Source organism: Cotesia typhae, unplaced genomic scaffold (genome assembly GCF_013202065.1).
Source record: "Cotesia typhae breed Kobodo isofemale line unplaced genomic scaffold, CoteBio_Ctyphae contig_413, whole genome shotgun sequence".
In the NCBI taxonomy this organism is placed as follows: Eukaryota; Metazoa; Arthropoda; class Insecta; order Hymenoptera; family Braconidae; genus Cotesia; species Cotesia typhae.
Window position 1 is genome coordinate 712658 of NW_027423750.1, and position 24509 is coordinate 737166.

General features: G+C 27.4%; 6 protein-coding genes across 8 annotated transcripts; 4 read left to right on the forward strand and 2 right to left on the reverse strand.

The window, feature by feature from the left end:
• The first annotated feature begins 111 nt into the window (after positions 1-111).
• On the forward strand, positions 112-5731 carry Rump (heterogeneous nuclear ribonucleoprotein rumpelstiltskin). 2 transcript variants are annotated; one of them, XM_074243552.1, is made up of 7 exons: positions 112-404; positions 1003-1381; positions 1926-2589; positions 3472-3908; positions 4004-4139; positions 4356-4457; positions 4542-5731. In XM_074243552.1, exons 1-6 carry the CDS (start codon positions 388-390, stop codon positions 4409-4411), a joined length of 1689 nt encoding a protein of 562 aa, XP_074099653.1. In that variant the 5' UTR covers positions 112-387; the 3' UTR covers positions 4412-4457; positions 4542-5731. The 2 variants fall into 2 exon arrangements, with proteins under 2 accessions (XP_074099653.1, XP_074099652.1); XM_074243551.1 differs by having other exon boundaries at positions 114-404; positions 4356-5731.
• Positions 5732-6659: 928 nt separating this feature from the next.
• Positions 6660-8142, forward strand: LOC141527857 (3-oxoacyl-[acyl-carrier-protein] reductase FabG-like). Its single transcript, XM_074243553.1, has 2 exons — positions 6660-7127; positions 7550-8142. The coding sequence occupies exons 1-2, from the start codon at positions 6808-6810 to the stop codon at positions 7992-7994; spliced, it is 765 nt and encodes a 254-aa protein (XP_074099654.1). The 5' UTR covers positions 6660-6807; the 3' UTR covers positions 7995-8142.
• A 369-nt stretch (positions 8143-8511) lies between these two features.
• On the forward strand, positions 8512-13024 carry Snx27 (sorting nexin 27). Of its 2 annotated transcripts, XM_074243542.1 has the most exons (5): positions 8512-8964; positions 9040-9304; positions 9805-9942; positions 10097-11159; positions 11729-13024. In XM_074243542.1, exons 1-5 carry the CDS (start codon positions 8898-8900, stop codon positions 11795-11797), a joined length of 1602 nt encoding a protein of 533 aa, XP_074099643.1. In that variant the 5' UTR covers positions 8512-8897; the 3' UTR covers positions 11798-13024. The 2 variants fall into 2 exon arrangements, with proteins under 2 accessions (XP_074099643.1, XP_074099642.1); XM_074243541.1 differs by having other exon boundaries at positions 8512-9304.
• Positions 12463-17164, reverse strand: Nrk (Neurospecific receptor kinase). The gene is made up of 6 exons (XM_074243538.1): positions 16984-17164; positions 16445-16635; positions 16121-16382; positions 15732-15974; positions 15428-15615; positions 12463-15101 (listed from the first exon to the last, which is right to left on the reverse strand). The coding sequence occupies exons 1-6, from the start codon at positions 17039-17041 to the stop codon at positions 14085-14087; spliced, it is 1959 nt and encodes a 652-aa protein (XP_074099639.1). The 5' UTR covers positions 17042-17164; the 3' UTR covers positions 12463-14084.
• A 193-nt stretch (positions 17165-17357) lies between these two features.
• Asns (asparagine synthetase) lies at positions 17358-20711 on the reverse strand. Its single transcript, XM_074243540.1, has 8 exons — positions 20431-20711; positions 20247-20372; positions 19938-20174; positions 19124-19298; positions 18686-19043; positions 18303-18592; positions 17767-18001; positions 17358-17697 (listed from the first exon to the last, which is right to left on the reverse strand). The coding sequence occupies exons 1-8, from the start codon at positions 20554-20556 to the stop codon at positions 17559-17561; spliced, it is 1686 nt and encodes a 561-aa protein (XP_074099641.1). The 5' UTR covers positions 20557-20711; the 3' UTR covers positions 17358-17558.
• A 658-nt stretch (positions 20712-21369) lies between these two features.
• Positions 21370-24286, forward strand: Idh3a (isocitrate dehydrogenase [NAD] subunit alpha, mitochondrial). The gene is made up of 5 exons (XM_074243525.1): positions 21370-21589; positions 21883-22008; positions 22119-22291; positions 22446-22680; positions 23091-24286. Exons 1-5 carry the CDS (start codon positions 21563-21565, stop codon positions 23607-23609), a joined length of 1080 nt encoding a protein of 359 aa, XP_074099626.1. The 5' UTR covers positions 21370-21562; the 3' UTR covers positions 23610-24286.
• Positions 24287-24509: the final 223 nt, after the last annotated feature.

Consider the following 24509-nt stretch of genomic DNA (forward strand, 5'->3'; position numbering starts at 1 on the left):
GGTAAAGTACAAAATTACTCCACTTATTAACAATAGATAATTTTAAAAATTACTTAATTTATTTTTAATTAATTAATTAATTTTATTAAACTTGACAATTAAAAAAAATTATTTTTTATAAAATAAAAATGAAAGAATTTTATTTTTATTTAATAATTAACAATTAACAATAAAACTGACTAAAGTAGTCGCCATTTTAATGCATGGAATAATAACAATAGTGGAACACACCACGCACCCGCCATTTTGTCAAATTCGCTGACGAAATAGACGCGTCTTTACTCCGTAATCAATTATTTTGTATCGGCTTGTTTTTCACAAGTATTTTGTTGAAATTATTGTATAAAAAAAGTAATTGTTACTTTTTGAGTGTGTTAATTCATCAGTATGATCAAGGTCGACGAGTAAGTACAATAAAAACATTGTTAAAAATAATTATATTTACCTGGGCTTAAAATTTCGGCATTTTTCAGTTGGCTGAAATTTATTTTTAATTGATTAAATATTTATCAGTGATAATTTGGTAATTTTTATTAAAAAAATTGAAAAATTATTATAAACAGCTGATTTTAAAAAATAACTTTGAAAAAATTTATATGTCAATAATAATTATTATTATAAAAATATCAATGGAATGTTCAACAATAGTATAAAAATAAATTTGCTGACATTAAAAAAATTTTTAGAGTTTTTTTTTTTTTTTTATTAAAAAAAAATTTGATAATTAAAATTTTTTTAATTTTAAGTGCAATTTTTTTATTGATTTATTTTAGTAATTAAAATACAACAAAAAATATTTTAAAAAAATTACAATTATAGTTTTTGAAGTTTTTTACAAGTGAAAATTTTTTTTTTAATTTTTTTGTAATAATTATTTCAAAAAAAAAAAAAAATACTAAAAATTTTTAGAATTTATTTTACAAAAAAAATGACAAAAAAATAAAAAAAAAAATATTTTTTAATTTTAATTTAATAATTATTAATTAAAAATAATTTTTACAGAGCCCAGAATCAAAATGAAGATCGAGAACGCAGCCGAGAGCGTGACAGAAACCGGCGATCAGATCGGCAACGTCTGAATTCATCTAGCCGCGATCGGAGCCGCGAGCGTAGCGGAGCTGGAGGTGGCTCAGGTGGCCGACGTATCTCCGAGCGTCGAATTTACGTGTCAAATATCCCCTATGACTTTCGTTGGCAAGATCTCAAGGACTTGTTCCGCACTGAGGTCGGGAAAGTCGCTCACGTTGAATTGTTCACTGATGAGAATGATAAGCCACGTGGCTGCGGGATCGTTGAGTTTGAAGACTCAGATAGTGTTAAGGTTGCTGTTGAAAAAATGCACAGATTTGATATTAAAGGACGTAAGCTTGTTGTTAAAGAGGTAATTATTTTTTTTTTTTTTTTTTTTTTTTTTTTTTTTTTTTTTTTATAAATATTTTATTACTAAAAAAAATTATCAGAAGTCAGCTGATTTTAGTATTGTTAATTTTTAAGACTTTTTTTTAATTAAATTATAGAAAAAAAAATTTTTTTTCGACTTAAAAATTGTGAATATTATTTTTTAAAAAGAATTTTATTATTTATTTGTTGGATAAAATTCTAAAATTAATTTAGCAGAATTTTTATAATTTTTTTAACATTAATAGAAGGATTTATTAACTGTTAATAATTTAATTAAGTTAATAAAGCTTATTAAAAAAAAATTTTAATAAATTAAAAAGACATTTTTTTTTTTAAATGATTTTTTAGAACAAATTTGTTTAAAAAAATTAAAATAATTCAAGTGACAGCTGATTTTATTGTTAAATTAATTTTAAGAATTTTTTTTAATAAAAAAAAATGAAAAAAAAAAAAAATACAATTTTTGAAAAATAATTTTTTGGAACAAATTTTTGTAAAAAAAATTGAATTTTTTTAAATTACAGGACTACGATGTAGAGCGTGACAAGTACGGCCGATTGCAATCCTCCCGGGACCACGACCGCTCAAGAGAAGACCGCTTCCGCGACTCCTCGCGTTCAAACGCGGGCCGAGGAAGTTTAGCGAGCTCTGGCTCAGTTTTGGGCAGCAACGGAGACAAATTCGGCAACACCTACGGCTTGAGCACACAGTTCTTAGAATCTTTAGGAATCAACGGACCACTGGTGACCCGAGTGTTCGTAGCGAACCTGGACTACAAAGTCGACGAGAAAAAATTGCTGGAAGTTTTCAAGCTCGCGGGCAAAGTCTTGCACGTAGAGTTGGGCAAAGACAAGGATGGAAAGTCCCGCGGGTTTGGTGTCGTAGAGTACGACCACCCGGTCGAGTCTGTCCAGGCGATATCCATGCTCCACAACCAGCAGCTCTATGACAGAAGAATGACTGTGAGACTCGATCGAGCTAATGATCCTGACTTGCCACCAAAGCTGCCAGAAGGCTTGAAGTCCATCGGCATGGGCTTGGGCGCTGGAGGCAATCGGCTGATGGATGTTGCTAGAAATATTCCTAATGTTGCTGCCAATGCTCCTGTTGTCAATTCTATCGCTGCCCCGGTTCTTGCTACTAGTGCTTTTGGAGGTGGACTTAATAATGTTGTTCCAGCTCAATTAGGTAATTTTTATTGATAAAATATTAAATATTAATTTTAAAAAATTTTTTTAATTTTTTTACAAAAATTAAGGGATATAAAAAAATTCGAAATTTTTGGGTGATTTTCAACGAGCTGTAACTCCGAGGAAAATGATCGTACAGCGAAAAAAAAAAAAAAATAGCAAATTGTAGCTCCAAGTGCCTAGTTTTCAGATATGACCCTGAAAATTTTTTATCATGTTCGGGTCTGGAGAAATCCCAAAAAAAACTACAAAAAAAAAATTTTCCAAATTTTTTCTCGTCTTAAAAAAAATCTACGGGCTTGAAAAAATTTTTTTCCATTATTTCGCTGAAAAGCTTTCTTAGAAAATTCAATGCCCTTCAATTTGACGTAATCAAAAAGCCTGTACGATGATTTGTCGCGGAGTTTATCGTCAGTCAAAGCAAAAAAGTACTTTTTCACTTTGACAATCAATAACTCTGGAAATAATGATCGTATGGGAAATCGAAGGACGGTTTTGAAAACTACACGATATTCTCTATAAGATATCGTGAATAGCTTTTGTCAAAAAAATTTTTTTTCAATTGAAAACTTTAACTGAAAAAACGACAAAAATTCGCATAATTAAGGATATTTGGATAACTTGGTATAATTTTTCAACCTCCAAGTGTCCCCTAAAATCCCTGAAAAATTCAAAGCGCTAAGATTTTTTTTTCATAGTGCCCCGAAGCTTCAAATTCTTTGTTTTTCCAAAAATCACCATTATGAGGAATTTTTCAATTTTTATTCATTTCTTCAATGAAAAAAAATTTTTTCTCAAAAATCTTTATTTTTTTAATCAAAAAGTAATTTATTAATCATGTGTCTGGAAATATTGTTGACTGAATTTTTTTAATCCACAGCATCAGCGTTGTCAAATTCAAATGCAGCAGCGTTACAAGCGAGCTTAGCCAGCGGCCTAGGCAATAATTTAACGACTTCATCTCTGCTGAACTCATCACTCACCTCCGAGCTGGCCTCCAACTTAAACAACTTCACTGGTAATGTCGGCGGACTCTCGAGCTTACAGGCGTCCTTAGCAGCCAGCAGCCAGGGAAGCAATTCCTTTGGTCAACGTGGCTTGGGTAAACTTGACGGAGACGGTGGATTTGGAGGAAGTAGCTTTGGCAATTCTAATTACGGAGGCAGTCGTGGAGACTTTGATGCTTTCAACCGCGACGCGGATCGCATTGCTAATGCTAATGCTGTTTTCTCAGCTAATCAGAGCCAGCAGTCTAATGCTAATCGTCAATCCAGCAATGGTGCAAGACCTATGTCTGATACAATTGTTATTGCCAATGTAAGTAATTGAAATAATTATTTCTTATCTTTAAAATAATAATAATAATAATAATTTTTTTTTTTTTTTTTTTTTTTTTTTTTTTTTTTAAATAGTTACCGCCAAGCACAACGTGGCAAATGTTACGTGACAAATGCCAAGAAATTGGTGAAGTTAAATTTGCTGAAATGAGAGGCAATGATATTGGAATGGTTCGTTTTGCATCCGAGTGGGATGCTGAGAGAGCTGTCTGTATCCTTTGATAATAATTTATAATTAAAAATGTTTTTTTAATTTTTTAATTAAGTCATTCTGGTTCCAGCGCTTGAAAAAAAATTTTTTTTACACAGAAACTAATGTAGATATTAATAAAAAATGTAAAAAAAAAATTTTTTTTGAAAGTTACAAACCAGAATGACTCCTTAATATTATTTATATTTTATTATTATTCCTTAACATAAATTTTAGCAATGATGAATCGTTCACGAATCGACGGCCGAGCAATTGAGGTACGACTTTACTAATATATTAACTTCATTAACACAAAGTTAATTGAGTTACTCTATAAAGGTAATCACCAACACATAAAATTCCATAATTATTTTTCATTTGTATTAATATTAATTGACAAGCAAAAAATCTAAACATTAACAGCGCATCATTTAAGACAATTGGTAATAATTTATCAGATTATCAACAATCTTCCGATTTACTGATGATTATTTGGGGTTTGTTGATGGTTCAATTATTTACTCACTATTTTATTCCATTGATTCCATCGACTTTTATTGATTAGTATTGATTGCTCCAATAGTCGTATTTTTTTTCTCATTCAGTTCTATCAAATAATAATTACTTATTATCTAGACGCATTTAATAACTCAGAGTTTATTACAAGGTATTTTGTCGAGATTTTTTTTTTATTTTTATTTTTATTTTTAATTTTTTTTTTTTTTTTTTTTTTTAAATTCTGGACATGAAGAATATTTAAGTACCATGTATAAGTGATAGCTTGATAAAAATATTGGATAGAGCTTTTTGTTTGTATCGTATTCGGTTGAATTGAAATAATTATAATTATAAAAACTATTTAATCACTGTGTATCAAAAGGTGTCCAATTGTAATAATAAAAAAAAAAAAAAAAAAAAAAAAATTAGTGTAAAAAAAAAAAACAAGTCTGTTGATTGATAACTTGCTGTGTCATATTTGTTTCAACAATGGTTGGTTGCAATCGATTCAACAGAATTGTAATTGTTTTATTTGGTAATTATATTCTTTTGGCTCCTACTCGATGTTACTTGTAATTAAAAAGAACTCCAAAAAATGACCAACAGATTTAGATTATTTCATCAAATTGTAAAACCACAGGATGGAATACTTTGTTATTTTTACTATTGGACTTTTGAAGGATTGGAATGTTTTATAAAGGATCGCTGGTGGTCTGAAAAATATTCATCGGAATTATAATGGAGATTGTGTGGAGTTCAGCGAATTTAGATGATAATGTGACGTTGTTTCTGGTTCAATTGAATCCACTCATTTTTCAACTGCTCTTGGAGTTATTAACAATGTATTAAATTAGCTTGTTGATCATCGACCTAGATTATTTAAGGACGTTAATTTATTTTAGCGTACCGCATCAACGTCCTTAAATATATGTTTTCCTCGACGATGTTTTTTGTTCAACAATATTATGGATCAACAGATTGATAGATGGATTTATTTAGCGTCACTTGTCAATTGTATTTAATAAAGATACTCTTGTGTAACCATGATATATCATAATTAGTCACTGATTTTAATAAAAAAACTAAAATAAATAAAAAATTTTTGTTGACTTGAATTTGAGAAAAAGTTGAACTGGTTGGTGTGTGTTTATTTTTTTATCAGCTAGTTTTGAAGAGTTAATCTGACAAGAAGATGTTCGGTGGTTTTTCTTCTCAAACTATTTGACAGTCACAAAGACTGTCATTGTAATGTCGGTTCATCATTCAGGTGAGAATTATTATTTTTTTTTTTCTTGCTATAATATCTGGATCGTTAGCTTCTTCCGAAGGGACTTTTTAAACTTTTTAATTCTTTTTTTAAATTTTTATAGTCACTTAAATGGTAAGTCGTGTCTCGATGAATTTTCATCCACAAGATATTCTTATTAATCTTTTGCAGTATTTATTCAACTTGACGAGTTATCTTCTTAATTATTTTTTTTTTTTATTTATCAGGTCTTTAGGTTGATATTGAAATTTTGAAATTTTCAAACTGGGGATGTCTTTATATATTTTAAGATTTATATTAGTCTTCAGTCATATTTTATTAATTAGTGATGGGCAGAAATTTTCTTGGTGGCTCATTTTTTTTTTTTTTTTTTTTTTTAAATTAAAATAATTTTTTTGTAATTAATTTTAACAAAAATAATTCTAAATTTTTTTTTTTATTTTTAAAAATATTTTATTGAATTAATTTTTTTTTTTTTTTTTGAATTAAAAAAAAATTTTTTCTTGTCTAAAATTTAATTGTCACTAATTATACTAACAATATTTATTTTAACAGTGCAAAGGTAAGTTTTTTGTAATGTTTTAATAATTAAATTAAAATTACAGAGAAAAATTGTTATTAAAAATATTTTAATAAAAAAACTTAAAAAAAAAATAAAATAAAAAATTTTTATTAAATTTTATTCCTTATCTCTATTAATATTTAATAAGATTATTTTATCACACATGAATAATAATGATGATCATAATAATCTTATGTAAATATATATGTATATATTACATGCGAATTGAGGCCATAATGAAATTGCGTGTCAAACCGGTAAGATAGATCAATTATAGGTTATCTTTAATACTAAACTAAATAATAAAAAATACTTACAGAAATAATTGAAATAAATTTCCAAAAATAGAAACAATCGAAGCAATGACATTTTTGGGAAAAGTTGTTTTAATAACTGGAGCAAGTTCTGGAATTGGAGCTGCTACAGCTATTCATTTATCTCACCTAGGAGCTTCACTGTCTCTGACAGGCCGGAACTTGACAAACTTGGAAAAAATTGCTGACCAGTGCAATAAAGAGCGCAAGCCATTTTTAATTACTGGAGAATTGACTAATGAAGATGACACTAAAAATATTCTGGAGTCTACTATTAATCATTTTGGTAAGCTGGATATTTTGATAAATAATGCTGGAACTATTGAACGTGGCGGAATTGAAAATACCAGCTTGGATCAGTATGACAGGTAATTTATATTTTATTATATTAATTTGATAAATTTTAAATCAGCTGATTGATAGTTTTTTTTTTTTTTTTAAATTAAAAATTTGTGATTTTTTTTTTTTATAAAATTTTTTTATGAAAATTAACTTAGCAGATAATTAATAATTTTTTTAAAAAATAAATTATGGCAAAAAAAAAAATTGAAATTTAGAAATTTTTAAAAATTACAAATGCGATTTTTTAAAAATAATTTTTTGGAGCAATTTTATTTGTTAAAAAAATTTTTTTTAATTTCTAAATGTCCATTTTTTATTTTGCAATAATTAATTAAAAAAAAAAATTTTTTTTTAATTATTAATTTTTAATAAATTAATATTTTTATTAATTAATTAAAAAATTATCAGCTGTTTTTTTTTTTAATTAAAATTAAATTAATATTTTCAGAGTCTTCAATCTCAACGTACGTTCAATGTACCAGCTGACAATGCTAGCAGTCCCTCATTTAATAAAAACCAAGGGCAACATCGTGAACGTCTCCAGCGTAAATGGCTTGAGATCATTCCCTGGAGTCCTAGCATACTGCATGAGCAAATCAGCTATTGACCAGTTCACCCGCTGCACTGCTATTGAACTAGGCTCCAAGCAGGTCCGTGTTAACGCTGTGAACCCAGGAGTTGTAATTACTAACTTACACGAGCGCAGTGGAATGTCTCCAGAAGAACTGAGTGCATTTTTTGAGCGCAGCAAGACTACTCATGCACTTGGTCGTCCTGGACAGGCTGATGAAGTCGCTAAAACTATCGCATTTCTTGCTAGTGATGACGCTTCTAATATAACTGGTGCTACTCTTCCAGTTGATGGTGGCCGTCATGCTCTTTGCCCTCGTTAATTTTTACAAGAATTTTATATTTTTCTCCGGTGATTTTTTTATTATTAAAAATATTTTTTTTAATTTTTAAAATAATTAAATATTTTTTATAAAATTTTATGGTCAAGGGTTTTTAATAAAAAATATATATCTTTAATAATAGTAACAATTATTGTTATTTTGATTTAAAAAAAAATTATTTTTTAATTAAAAAAAAAAATATTTTATTTAAAATTTTGAATGTTCAAGTTTAAATTCAAAATTTTGGGTAAAAAATTTTTTTTAAAATTAATTACAATAAAAAAATGCTTCTAAAAATTTTCACTTGTAATTTTTATTAATTTTGTACATGTGAAATTTTTTAATTAATTGTTTTTTTAATAATTTAATTGCTATATCTAAAAAAAATTTTAAATGTCAGTTTCAGTGTTTTTAAAAATCGCGGGTTTTTTTTTAGTTTAAATATTTCCCGCCAGAGGTCTTAAAAATTCTGAAGATAAAACAGATTTCGAAGGAGAAAAAAAAGTTAAAATTTTTATCGCCGGTTGACGTTTATGATTCTCTCAGCAATAAGTGTAATAAATATATAAAAAATAAATGCAATAACCAATAAAATAATTACTGTTAGATAACAATAATTAACTAATAAAAAAAACAATAACAATAATAAAAAAGAAGTAAACATAAATATATATCAGTGATGAAATCAAAATCGATTGGTGAGTCGTCGTGGCTGCGCAACTCGCTAAAAAAAAATTCTTTTCAATAAAAAATTTACGGAATAAAAATTGATGTGTAATTAAAAAAATAAATTAGTGAAAAAAAAATAGAACAAGTGTTTAAATAATAAATAAAATGAAGTGAATTATTTTAAATGTGTGTAATAATGTAAAAATTGTTTAAGGATTGTAAAAATAGCGAAAGATGGCGGATTGTGGTTCTGAAATAGACAATACATCTTGCAATGATTGCGGAATAAATAATTCTGGTGGTATAACGACAACAATGATTAATGGACGCGTACCTTGCCAACATAAATTGAATAATAATTCTGGTGTTGGTTTAGGAGAAGACGGTGGAGTCAGGGATGGAGGTGAAGGTGGAGAAGGTGTTATTGGTGGTGATCCCATAGGACAGGGTCCACGATGCGTTACAATTTACAAAACAGAAACTGGTTTTGGGTTTAATGTACGCGGTCAAGTAAGTGAAGGTGGACAATTACGTAGTATCAATGGTGAACTCTATGCACCTCTTCAGCATGTCAGTGCTGTTTTGCCACATGGTGCTGCTGAGAAAGCTGGTGTCAGAAAAGGAGACAGGATTTTAGAAGTGTAAATTTTTTTGATTTTTTTTAATTAAAATTTTTTTTTTATCTGTCACTTTACAATAAATTTTTATGACATTTGACAATTTTTTAATTATTTTTAACCAATAAATTTGTTGCAAAAAATTATTTTTAAAAAATTGCATATTTAGTTTTTTAAAATTTTTAAATGTCAATTTTTTTTTTTTTTTTTTGCCATAATTTATTTTTTAAAAAATTTCTAAAAATTATTAAATATCTGCCAAGTTAATTTTCATTAAAGTTAGCTGATGTTTTTAATTTTTTTTAATTTTTTTTTAAAATAATTAAATTAGAAAAAAAAATATTTAAAAAAAATTGCATGTGAAATTTTTTAAATAATTTTTAAATAAAAAAAAAAATTCTAAATTCTAATCTATTTTTTTTTTTTTTTTGTAACAATTTAATTGCTGTAAAATTCTAAAAAAATTTCTAATGTTTGTCATTGTAAAAAAAATGTAATTGATTTTTTTTTATTATTAATTACAGAAATAATATAAATGTCGAGGGAGCGACGCACAAGCAAGTAGTTGATTTAATAAAATCAGGCGGTGATGTATTGACATTGACCGTTATTTCGGTAACTCCGCAAGAAGCTGAACGATTGGAGCCATCTGAAGATTTAAGGTATGTTATGTAACTGGTCATGTGAATATATTTAATAGCGAGTGATTAAATTTAATTATTTTAAATTAAAGAGTAATTCTGGTCCGGAAAAAAAAATGATAGATTAATTTAAAATGTATTTTTTAGTACTAATAATTAAATAATAAAATTGCAGTTACGCGTCAATAGACTACAGTGAAAAAAGATCACTCCCAATAAGCATTCCAGACTACCATGTGCGAGAACGTAAGCACGAGCGGTACGTGGTGTTCAATATCTACATGGCAGGACGGCTGTTGTGTTCGCGGCGTTACCGTGAATTTGCAGCGCTGCACATGGCGCTTAAAAAGGAGTTCATCGGATTCAACTTCCCGAAGCTGCCGGGCAAGTGGCCGTTCCAGCTGAGCGAGCAGCAGCTGGACGCGCGACGCCGCGCACTGGAGCTGTACTTGGAGAAAACTTGCGCTGTGCGGGTGATAAACGAGAGCGACGCGATGCAGGAGTTCCTGTACGGCCGCCTGGAAGACGACGGCGACCAGGGACTGTCCGCAGTCGACCTGAAGATAGTTTTACCCGACCGGGAATTTTTGACAGTGACAGTCCCGAAGGCCGCGATCGCCAAGGACGTCTACGAGGTGATCTGCAACAAAATAGGCCTGGACAACGACACGGCTAAATACTTCTACCTGTTTGAAGAGGTGGAGTACAATTTCGAGCGCAAGCTCCAGCCCCACGAGCACCCGCACGCTCTTTACGTCGCTAATTACTCCACAGCCAACAGAACCTGCTTATCGATCAGACGGTGGCTGTTCAACTTGACCCGGACCTCGCTCAGCGACCAAGCCCTCACTTGGATCTTCTGGCAGACTATTGATGAAGTCAACCGCGGACATATCTTTGCTGGGGAGCGACTCTACCAGCTGAAGACTCTTCAAGACGCTTCCAGGAAACATGAGTACTTGAAACTCGCTCAGGAACTCAATGGCTACGGGGATATTGTCTTTCCTCACTGTCCCTGCGACTCCAGAAAGGAAGGACATATTCTAGCCGCTGTTGGTGATAATTCTTTTAAGCTTCATGCTGCTAAGGAAGACGGAACGCTCGAGAGCCAGGTTGTCGAATTTTTATGGAAGAATATCACCAGGTGGGAAATTGATGAGGAAGGAATGGCTTTTTGCTTTCAGTATACTAGGTCTGATAATCGACCTCCTAGATGGTTGAAGGTCTTTACTCCTTATGTAAGTATTTAGTATTATTTTTTTTACCTTTAATATTAATATTTTGTTATCTTAGGGTCGTCTGGGTCCTAGGATATAGTCCTACAATTAGTTAAATAAAACATTACATTTTATTTTGAAAAAAAATTAACAAGTTGAGTATTTTGTTAAGTTTTTAATTTTGGGTCAAGGATTAAATAAGGAAAAATTTTATTAACAAATTTAATTTATTAACAATTTTGCTCTATTTCCCATTCTCATTTCAAAATTTTAATTTTTTATCAAAAATTCAGTTTGAGGACTTGTCCGTAATTTTAAAAAATTTTTAAGTGTCGTTTTTGGGTAAAATATTGAAAATATTAAAAATTTATAAGAAACCTTTTTTATAGAAAATTTAATTTCCTATCAAAAAGGTCCTTATCAATTTTACTCTATCTCTCTTCCTTTTCTTAAAATTTAAATTTTTAATTCAAAAATCAAATTTAAGGACTTGTCCGTAATTTTTAAAAATTTTAATTTCTTACATAATTATATTTATGAACATTTATTATAAAATTAATTTAATATCAATTGAATTTTTATTATTACAGTATATATATCTTCAAGATTGCTTCGACCGAATAGCTGAGGAAGCTAAATGGTTCAAAGGAAAAAAATGACCCGAGAACAACATAATAATTGACAAGTAAATAACTTCTTAAATGACAAGATTAAGAATTAAAACTTAGCAGGAATCATCTGCTACTCAACGAGCAACTAAAATTTATTTATTTCCATATTTATTTATAAGAAAATTATCTTTCGTTAAATTTAAAAATTCGAAAAAAAAAAAAAAAAATTATAACAATCGTTGACAAAATTATTCGATATTTTATTTAAAATATTTTATCAATCATTAATTTAAAATTTCATAGTTTTCTTGATCATTAATTAATTAATTAATTAATTAATTTACGGTGTATATATCATTAATTAATTACAATTACCTAGACAGAGTATTAATTTTTCGGCAAATTGTTGATTTAAACGATCTCTTGTAAATGCTGTTAATTCATAGAATTTTTTTCTTCTTTTGCTTTTATCGATATTAATTTTAAATTAGCTGAGTGAATAATTAATGAATTGTTAATTAATTAAATTGGTAGTTATTTACCAAAAAAAAAAAAAAATTACGAAAAAAAAAAATTGATAGATTAATCGAGTAAATTTAGGAAGTTAAAAATTAGTGTTATAAAATAAATATTTACTGTTATAAAAATAATAAATAGTATTATAGGTATATAGACTCCAAGTTATAAATTTAAATAATTTGTAACTATTAAAAAAAAAAAAAAAAAAAAAAAAAAATAGTTTTTAGAGATTAATTATTTTAGTAAAATTAATTATTGTTTTGTTAATAGAAAACTTGCTTCCTTGTAGTCATTGTGTGGCTGTGGTGACTTGTGAAGTATAAATAATTAGAGCTTTGGTTTGTTGAATAATGCATTTTGTTAAATTGCAATGTACTTTTTTAAATATTGACATTTTTTAAGATTTAAGCTCATCCTGACATTGTACTCATCGAGACCTTTCATTTGAATACCCACATGCATTTTTCATATATTTTTCGTATATACATATATATATATATATAATATATAAAATATATGAAAAATTGATGTGGGTACTCAAATGAAAGGTCTTGATGAGTACAATGTCAGGATGAGCTTGTTTCTTAAAAAATGTCAATATTTCACAAGATACAAGGATACAAGGATACAAGCATCTAAAAATAGAAAACAAAATTTTTCCTATTCTTTTATTAATATAAAATATTATTTACATTTAAATAATTGAAAAATTTATTGAAAGTAACTTTAAATAAAAAAAAAAAAAAAAATCACGAAGCAAGTTCTCTATTTAATATTTGGCCTATTAAATCCTAGTCTTAGAAAAAATTATATTTCCATTATTAATTAATTAGTAGCTCGCATTTTATTTATAATTGCTGTATATTTACAACGATTATTGATAATTTAATTTTTAAAATATTTATACATATAAATATATGTATGTATGAATTTATTTGCTCATACTGTAATGATCTTCATTATTTCAATAATTTTAGTTTATTTTTTTTTTTTTTGAATTTTTCTTTTAAATTGTGCAATAAATAATTATTGAAAAAATAACTATGAATTTTTTTCTGAGTTTTTATTAACAAAAATCAATCGTACAAAGAAACATTTTTATCAAGACAGTGTATACATTTTTCCCGTATAAAAGACAACCTTTATATTTTACATCAAGTACATGTGTCATTAAAATTTTTATGTAAAAATTATTTAAAAGAAATTATCACTTAGAATTAATAATATCAAGTGTGTTGATAAAAATTGTAAGAATTTTTTATCAACACAAAAAAATTCAGTCGTAAAACAATTATATACAAAATTAAAAAAAAAAACAAAAAAATGAGTATTTTAATTGAAATAAAATTAATTAATATAAAAAAATATTTTTTAGTTTGAAAAATAGCAAAAATCAAATTTTTAAAGAAATTTTTTAAAAAATTTTAAATGCTTTTTTTGGCTAAAATATTGAAGATTAAAAAAAAATTATAAGAGACCTTTTTTTTTTTTTATAAAATTCAATTATCTATCAAAAAAGTCCTTATCAATTTTGCTCTATCTCCAATTTTTTCTCCAAAATTTGAATTTTTAATTCAAAAATAAAGTTTAAGGACTTGTCCTTAATTTTTAAAAGTTAAAATTGCTAATTTTGGGTAAAATATTGAAAATAAAAAAAAAACCATAAGAGACCTTTTTTATAAAGGATTCAATTTGCTACAAAAAAGATTTTATCAATTTTCCTCTATCTCCAATAGTTTTTCCAAAATTTAAATTTTTCTTAAAAAATATCAGTTTTCTCAAAAAAATCTCCAAAAAAAAATAATTAAAAAATTCCTTAAAGTCTAATATGTAACGCAATACTGTCCTCCTTATTCTCCTTCTCCATTCTGGCCTTAATAATCTCCAACTTTTCATAAATTTTCCTAAAAGAGGGTCTATCAACAGGCTTCCTATTCCAGCAAGCCTTCATAAGTTCATAAACATCATGGGGAGTATTATCCGGACATCCTAGTACATTACCCTCTTTAATATACTTCACGACTTCCTCGTGAGTCATTCCATAGTAAGGTTGGAGCGCGAAGCTAAAAATTTCCCAGAGACAAACGGCAAAAGCCCAGACGTCTGACTCAATGGTGTATTTATTGTACAAAATGCTCTCCAGCGGCATCCACCTAACTGGAATTGCATCTGAGTCGTCGCCTTTGTAATAATCTTGAAGGTAAATTTTCTGGGACAGTCCAAAGTCCGCAATTTTAACCACCATCTCGTTGTTAATCAAGCAATTCCTCGTGGCAAGGTCTCTGTGGACAAACTTGCGGTCTGAGAGGTAGACCATGCCTGAAGCGACTTGCCGAGCGATGTTAATTAAATCCATGTGCGCTAGCTTTAAATTAGCCGGGTTTTGATTTGAATTTAAATTTAAATTAATATTTGAGTTCAGCATTGAAGACTCCGGAGAGCAAGAGCGCAAAAATTCATTTAGATCTCCACGGCCCATGTACTCGAATAATAAACACATCGGACGACCCAGAGCGCAGACTCCTAGGAGTTTTACGATGTTTGGGTGGTCAAACTCCGCTAAAAGGCAAGCTTCGCGCTCAAAGTCCACCAAAAGGTCCTCCGAGGCTTCTTCTTTCAACATCTTCACTGCTACGTTCGTGAACTCCTCGTTGGGAATTAATCCTGGGGCTTTGGCTTGGAACACTCGCCCGAAGGCGCCCTGGCCTAAGTCTCGCACGTAGATTATGTTATTCCGGGGAAACTCCAGTTTTTCTAGTTTGGGGTTTAATTGTGCGCCTGTTTTGTGGTACGCGTCGTTACTTGGGAGCTTGTCCAAGTCGATATTGACGTCCTAAAAATTATTTTTTTATTAGATTGTTGTTTTTTTTTAATTAAAGTTAATTAAAGTTTTTTTGTAGGAAATTTAATTTCCGGAAAAAAGTCATCAATTTTACTCTATTCTTGATTTTTTTCTTCAAAGTTTGAATTTTTAATTTAAAATTAAAAATTTTAATTTATAATTCAAAATTTGAGTTTTTAATTCAAAAATCAAGTTTGAGAACTTGTCCTTAATTTTTAAATAAATTTTAAAGCGCTGTTTGTGGCCTAAATATTGAACAAAGTCCAATATACTCTGTAAAAAAATTTAATTAACTTAAAAAAAAAAAAAATAATTACCCTGATTTCTGGTGAATTGTAACCTGAAGGATTTTTTTTGAATTTTTGGCTCAAAAATATTCCTAATAATGATCCTACTATTACAATAAATCCTAGGGCTGATAATATCATTGTAAATGTTGGAGTAAATACTGTTTCCATTGTTATATTTTTTCGTTCAGTTTCCCAGACAAAATCTGTTGAATTATCTGTAATAAAATAATTTAATTAAATATATTAAAGAAAATTTGATTAAATGAAGAATTTCTTAATTAATTTTTTTCAATAAAAAATTTAATTGATTTTTTAAGTAATTAATAATTACCACAAATTGGAATATCACAATGCTGCCAACGAACTGTTGGATCCATAGTAAAACACCAGGGCATACGTTCATCGCCTCCAGCATTTCTACAATAATTTTCTCCATGACGTATTTGTGGAAAAACATTTGGAGGTTTGTTGTGGCTGTGTGGCTCTTGGACATTCCATGATTGACAGTCTAGTCCATTTTTAGTTTTGTTCATTTTACCCATGTAGTAACGTCCATTTTCTATCACACAGTCATCTTAGAAAAAATTAATTTATAATTTTATAATAGTAATAAAATTATCAGCTGTCAAATTTTATTAAAAAAAAAAAAAAAAAAAATTGTAAAAAATTAAAAACATGAAAAATGAAATTTCTTCTTATTTTAATTATAAAAATACTTACAAGTAACTAAATCTTGATTAACATCAGTCAAATGAATATGAGAACAAACCAGAGACTTGTCATCTAATTTCGGCAAAATGTCACAGTCCGGCAGTCGAAAATGCCCGCGAGATCTGATATAAATCCCTCGTTGTTTATTATCTTCAATTAAAGCCCAGTCGTTGAAGCAAAACTCATGACGTATCGCCATGCAGTCTTCATAACAGAGCGGCAAGCGCTCCGAATCGTGACAGAGTGGGAATGCGTACATGCACAGCATTTTCTGTTTTTAAAATCACAACAATAAATAAATAATTATTTAATACAATGAATAAAAATAAATACCTCAGCAGCAGAACGACAAGGTTCTCTTAGTGGAAAAATTAATTCCTCCCACAAGTCGCTGGTTATTTGTTCATTAAGCCAAGATCCAGGATTATCAGCTGTGTCATTGAACCAAACTTTGCCAATTCCTGTCAGGTATTTTTTACATATTTTTCCATTGTATATCGCGCAGTATCCTTGCGACTCTACATCTAATTAATTAATTTATTTATTTAATTATTAAACAATAATTATATTTCTAATTTTTTTTTTTTTTTTTAATAATTTAATTACAAAAAAATATTAAAAAAAATTATTTTTTTAATTTTTTTGTGATAATTTTTTCAACAAAAAAATTTATTTTTTAAATTATAAATTAATTTTTTAATTTTTTTACATTAAATAAATTTATTTTAATAAAATTGCATTAAAAATTTTTAATTTTTTTTATGAAAATTATAAAACATCTTCTAAATTAATTAAAAAAACATTTTTTAGTTTATTTTAAAATTCTCAAGTGTCAAAATAAATAAAAAAAAAATGTCAATAAAATAACTTACGTGTTCCCGAACATTTTAAATACAAAATATTTATTATTAAATACACTAACCAAATCATATTGAATTATTAACTAATTAATTTATTTTTATTTATATATTTTAACTGCACACATTTTACTTGATCATATTAATTTATAGTCATTGATATTCCATGTATTATTTATACAATTACAAGAATTTTTATTGGTTAGAATAATAACTGCGAGACTGGAATATTCCCACACGGTGATTTCCTTAAAGACCGGCTGCGCATGCGCGTTAGGCGCCTAATTTTTAAATTCTAAAATATTTTTTTGGAGTTAAAAAATTTATTTTGGTAAGAATTATAAATTTAGAGTGTAAAGAAAATTTTTATTCAGTGTATAAATTTTGAAATTTATTTTTTATGATACTTAAATTTTATCCGACGTTCAAAAAAAATTTTTTTTTTATTAATTACAAGTAAAAAAATATTTTTTAAAAATTGCACGTGTCATTTTTAAAATTTTTTACATGGGAAATTTTTTATTTTCATTAAAAAAAATTATTAAAATTTTTAAATGTCGGCTAATTTAATTTTCATATTTATTTTTTATTTATTTTGAATCTTCTTCAGCGGCGTAATGTTTAATAAATCTTGCCGATGGGTCAGTGATGTTTTTCACCCACCGTGGCATCCAGAAGTAAGGAATTAATGACTCAGCTTGTCCTGGATAATTTTTTTCAAACATTTTTCTGAAAAAAAAAAAAAAAAAAAAAAAAATTAATTTTGATGAAATAATTTTTTAAAATAAAAATAATTACCTGTAATAATAAGACTCCTTTGTCTTGGGAGTACAGTGTGGATATTTTAAATGAGCTGTTTCAATATCTTGATCTGTAACTTTAGATTCAACAATTTCTTGAATTATTTGGAAAAGTGATTTTTTAATTGAAGCAACACCATCACTGAATGCTTCTTTATGACGCCATAAAATATTGTTGGGTAGTAAATTTTCTTTATCAAAAGCTGATCTGAGTAAGTGCTTTTCAACTCCATCTAAAAAATTTTAATTAGAAAATTTTAGAAATAAAATTACCAAATTATTATCTAGTCGTTGTAAAAATGGCTATAACTCCTACAATATTGATTTTTGGAAAAAATCATAAGAATTTGAAATTGTAGCTTACAAAATTTCCTACAAAAAATGTTACTATACTATAAAGCTATCTTCAATATTTTAGGAGATATAGTAACTCAAATAGTGCTCCACATTAAGTTGCTATAAAAAGATCAATTTTTAAAATATTTATCATTTTTAAAAATATTTTTTAAGCTTAAAATAATAATAAATATTTACTTTGGGGTTGTCTTGATTCTTGATTAAGCGACAAATAATAATTAGTAAACTGAAGATCTAAAAATGGAACACGTAGCTCAAGACTGTAAGCACTAGTAGTCCGATCGGCGCGAAGTCCATCATAAAGATAAATATCTTTCAACAACCTAAGAGATTCCTCGTGACCATCATGAGAATTTGGTGCATCTCGGAAGTAAATGTACCCTTGAGCCAACTCATCAGCACCTTCACCGCTGAATATTACAGTAGTTGAGGTCTTCTCCTTAATGTACTTAGCCAGCAAGTACATCCTGAATAAATTATTAAATAAAAAATGCAAAATAAATAAAAATTATTCATCTGAGTAGATTAATTAATTATTAATTGATAAATTAATTATTTACCCAACTGATGCACGAACAGTTGTAATATCGAACGTCTCCAGAGTGTAAATAACATTATCCAAGACATCAGCGATATCCTGTTCAGTGAATGTTATTTCGTGGTGCTCGCTGTCGATAAACTGAGCTACCTGCCTCGCGGCGCGTAAATCTGGACTGTCGCCCATTCCTATCGCAAAGGTCTGGACCTTGTAAGGCAAATTGTGCTTCTTTGCTAGCTTTACCACCAGCGAGGCTACTAAACTTGAGTCCAGACCGCCGGAGAGCAAACAGCCGATACGTCTGTCGGCCATCAAACGCTTTTCAATTGCTCCGGTAAACAATTTTACAATGTTACCTTGAACGTCCGTTGGTACCAAAGCTGAATAAATAAAAATTTTAATTATTAATTTATTTTAATATTTTATTTTTTTAATTTTTTAATTTTTTAATTTTTTTTACCATCCCAGGGAACATAAGTATCAAAAGACGGCTTATCACCGGGTTTGTGGTAACAAACTCGGGACAATAATTCTACTTTTCCATTCTCCAGGATTTTATATTCTTCATAGTGTCCTGGAGGGAAGGGCTCTAAGGTCCAGTCTCCTGTTACTTGATCGGTCAATCCTATTAGACCCTAAAAATAAATTTATATAAATAGTTTATACTTTTGTTTTTTTAAATTTAATTACTTAGAAACTTTTTTTATCGATGAGACAAAAATTAATTATTGTGCAATAAAAAAATTTAGTAAAAAATAAAATTTAATAATTTTTTTTATAAGATAAAATTAAATGATTTTTAGATATCTTTTTATAATTGGTTTTTTAAAAAATTTTTTTAAGTTTTTTTAATTAAAAAAAATCAGCTATATTTTATTGATATCTCGTAGATATTAACTAATTTATTTTATAATTGAAAAAAAAAAAAAAAAAAAAACAATATTAAGCAAATAAAAAAATTTTTTAATGATTTTTAAATATAAAAATAAATATTTGGCTAAATTAATGATCATAATAAAAAAATTTTTATGATTTTTCTGAATTTATTTTATAAAAAAAAAAAAAAAAAAAAAAAAAAAAAAATTCCACATTAAATAAATTGCTAATTTTATTTAAAATTTTTATAAATAAATTTAAAAAAATATATATTTTTTAAAAATTTGCATTTGTAATTTTTTTTTTAATTTTTAAATGTGAAATTTTTTTGTAAATAAATTGTAAAAATTAAAAAAAAAATTGACAGATGTTAATAAAATAAAATAAAAGATACTTACTTTAGTTTCAGAACAAACAGCCAACTGGCCGTCAGTACTCAACAATCTAAACAAAGGCCTAACTCCATATGGATCACGTCCAATTAAAACTTTATTTTCCTGCATATCCATAAGACAAAATGCAAAAACTCCGTCTAAATTATTGACAACATTTTTAGCACCTCCGTTCATATATAAGTGAGTAATAATTTCAATATCACATTTTGATGAGTATGAAAAATTATATTTATCCCTGAGCTACAAAATAAATTAATAAATAAATTTATTAATTTTTTAATAAATAATTTAGTAATTAATAGAAATACTTACTTGTTTAAAATTGTAAATTTCACCGTTGCATATCAAAAATACATTTGGATATTTGTACAGTCTCATTGGCTGCATACCACACAAACTGTCAAGAATAGCCAGCCGGTGAAAACCCAAAAATGCGTTCTAAAAATTTTTAAATAATTAAAAAAAAAATATAAATAATTAAATTAATATAATTTACCTTGACACGGCTGTCATTTTCAACCCTCAGAGCATCGGGACCTCGGTGAGAAATTTTATTGAAATTATTGCAAACACAATTAAGCGTTTCTCCTTCAACTCCAAAAACTGCCCAAATTCCGCACATTTTATTTTATTTGTAAGTTTAGTTTTTTAAAAACGAAGTGCGCTTAAAAATTGACGGTTGAAAATGAATTCAAATGAATTTATACTTTTTTTATTTACAATCCGGTAATGATGCCATTCAAGTAAACATTTTTTAATATAACCACGAGTGACCACGTTGTCAGATATTAAACTGACGCATGCGCAGTAGCTTAATATCAAACTGACGCATGCGCAGTAGACTTTTTGAATTTAATTAAATTAAATTTACTTAATTATTTGAAAATTTAATTTTTTTTTTTAATTTTTATAAAATTATTAAAAATAATTTATTTAAAAAATGAATTTGACATTTAAAATTTTTGCGCGGATGTTCTGCGTATGTGCATTTGTTTGGCGCATGCGCAAAAGTTTAAAGTGACCGCCATCTTAGTTTTTTTAGTGAAACAAACGTCACTGCCTGTTTACAATTAAATATTATTATTAATAATAATAAATAAATTGTTTATTGTTGTGACAATTGTTATAAAGTTTGTTCAGTGCAAATAGTGAGAATAATAATATTTATTGTTAGATATTGAACTAAACTTCAATACAATTAATTAATTAATAAAATCAATAATTTTTTAAATAATCATAATTATTTATTGTAATTAATAATTATTGTAAATTCTAGTGATATAAAAAATGTATAAAATTAATTGCACTTTTAAAAAAAGCGCTGATAATATTAAAGTATCATCTTTGGATAAAATCTAAATTTATTTCGTCGACAGAAGATAAATACATGAAAGAGAGCATGATTATCTCGTGAATAAAGTGAATAAAAAAAAATATATTATATCACACCGAAAAATCGAATTTTATTTCGGGGTCACAAAAAAAGTCTGCTCTTTTATTCTCAATCTTACTCTCGTTTTATTCCCAGTTTTATTTTACTGTTACACTGTATTATATATTTTAGAATATTAAATTTGTAATTGTGATTTTAGATTAAAATATAAACCTAAATTTTATTAAATTTAACAATGGCAGCACAATGGATACGCAAAGCTGTAAGTATTTATTCAATTACTTAATAAAAAAAATATATATTTTTTTATGAAACTAAAATTAGCTGAAAATTTTTTATTTATTTTTTTTTTTTTTTAATATTTTTAAAAATTATTTTTTGAGAAAAAAATAATTTTAAAAAATTGTACGTATAGTTAATCAAATTTTTCACACGTGCAATTTGTTTTAATTATTTTATTTATAAAAAAAATTCTAAAAATTATCAGCTGTTTGCTAATTTTATTTAAAAATTTTTTTTAAAGAGGTTAAATTTTTTTAAATTATTTTTTTAAAGATCACACCAAAAATTGGCAATGTAAGGTTGTACAGTGGTGGGTTAAAAAAGTGTACACTGATTCCCGGTGATGGAATTGGACCCGAAATTTCAGCAGCTGTACAAAAAATCTTCGACGCTGCCAAGGTGAGTAATAATTTTTTAAAATATTTTTTTGTCAGAGATTTATAATCCAAGATGGCGGAATTAAAAAAAAAAATTAAAAATTCTAAAAAAAAATAATTAATTAATTTAAGGTACCAATTGAGTGGGAGTCAGTAGACGTAACCCCAGTAAAAGGCCCAGACGGAAAATTCGGAATTCCTCCAGCTGCAATTGACTCTGTGAACAAAAATAAAATCGGCCTAAAAGGCCCCTTGATGACTCCAATCGGCAAAGGACATCGATCTTTAAATTTAGCTTTAAGAAAGTAAGTTTACTCTTTTATACTACAAGGTTACTACTATTTATGTACATACTCTAATTATTACATAATAACATAATTCACTTCCTTATTTATAGTCCATAAATTATAATGATAATATCAATGAACAGTGATTGTGATTATTAATTCTTGTTGACAGAGAATTCAACTTGTATGCCAACGTGAGACCCTGTAGATCATTGGAAGGTTACAAAACTCTTTATGATAATGTTGATGTAGTGACTATCCGTGAAAACACAGAAGGTGAATACTCTGGTATAGAACACGAGATTGTGGACGGCGTGGTTCAGTCGATAAAACTTATCACGGAAGAAGCTTCAAGTCGGGTTGCTGAATTCGCTTTTCAGTATGCTACTGACAATGGCCGTAAAAAGGTATTTATTATTTTTAATGTTATTAAATTTTGCAATATGATAAATAAAAAAATTATTTGTTAAACTTTTGAATTTTCAAATTTAAAATTATGGGTAAAAAATTTAAAATATAAAAAAATAAGAGACCTTTTTAAATAAAATTTTATTTTCTACTGTCAATTTTGTCCTATCTATAATTTTTTGGACAAAATTTGAATTTTAACTCCAAAAATAAAATTTTAAAATTTATCCATAATTTTCAAAAGTTAAAAATGTCGGGTAAAATTTTAAAAATAAAAAAAAATGAAAAGAATCATTTTTTTCTTTTTAGAAAATAAAATTTTAAAATTTTCAAAAAAAAATTTTTTTGTCAATTTTGTACTATATTTAATTTTTTTTCTAAATAATAATAAATTGCTGGTAAATTTCAGGTAACAGCAGTGCACAAAGCCAACATCATGCGTATGTCAGACGGACTTTTCCTGCGCTGTTGCCGAGAAGCAGCAAAAAAATTCCCCAGCGTAAAATTCGAGGAACGTTATCTCGACACAGTCTGTCTGAACATGGTGCAAGACCCGTCTCAATACGACGTATTGGTGATGCCAAATCTCTACGGTGACATCTTGTCTGACATGTGTGCTGGTCTGGTTGGAGGTCTGGGTTTGACTCCCAGTGGCAACATCGGACTCAATGGCGCTCTCTTTGAGTCCGTCCACGGAACCGCTCCGGACATCGCTGGCCAAGACAAAGCCAACCCCACTGCCTTGTTGCTGTCCGCTGTCATGATGCTTAAGTACATGGGTCTCAATGACCACGCTCGCATTATCGAGCACTCGGCTTACGAAACTATCAAGGAAGCCAAATTTTTGACCGGCGACTTGGGCGGTAAGGCCAAGTGCAGCGAGTACACTAATGAAATTTGCAAGAAAGTTATTGCCCAAAGTAAATAAATCTGAGCACGTGAGTTTTATCGTGAGGCTTAAAGTCAAATATTTTTTTTTTTTTTTTTTTTTTTTTTTTTTTTTTTTTTTTTTAATGTTGTTATTCACCAAATACTGGTAGTGATGGTGAAATATCATGTTTGCCATTTATTCAATTAAAAAAAAAAATAGTTTCTTAATTTTTAATTGATCTAGCAGATAATTTTTATTATTATTAAAAAAGTAAAAAATTTAATAATAATTTTAAAATAAAAAAAATTCACTTCTAGAAAATTTTTTTAAATTATCAATTTTTTTTAATTAAAAAAAATTAATCTATATCTCCTATATTTTATTTATATCTCGCAGATATTAATTAATTTTTACAATAATTAATAAATCAAAAAAAGTTAACATTAAAAAAATTAATAATTTTTTTTAATCAATAATCTTTTATGATAAAAAATAAATTTCTGCTAAATTTAGAGTCATAAATTAATTATAATAATAATAATAATAATAATAATAATAAAAGTAATGAAAAATTATAATAATAATAATTAAAAAATTTTTTTAATTCTAGGTGAATTTTTTTTAATTACAAAAAAATATCTGCTAGATTTACAATCATCTAAATTTTTAACCGTGTATTTATTATTAACGTTACGGAATTATTATTATTATTATTGTTAAGTATTAAAATAATACCGTAACGTTCTAAATTATTTTTGCGTACGTCCATTTATTATAAAAATCCACTAGCTAGTAAAATAATAATCATTTTATTTATTATCGCTCATCAAAGAACAATAAATAATTTAAACTGATAGTCATGTTGAGTCTCTAGTTGTACCGAAAGATTGCTCGTGTAAAATACATAATTATTATTTATTATAATAATAATAATTAAAAAAAAAAAAATATTAATAA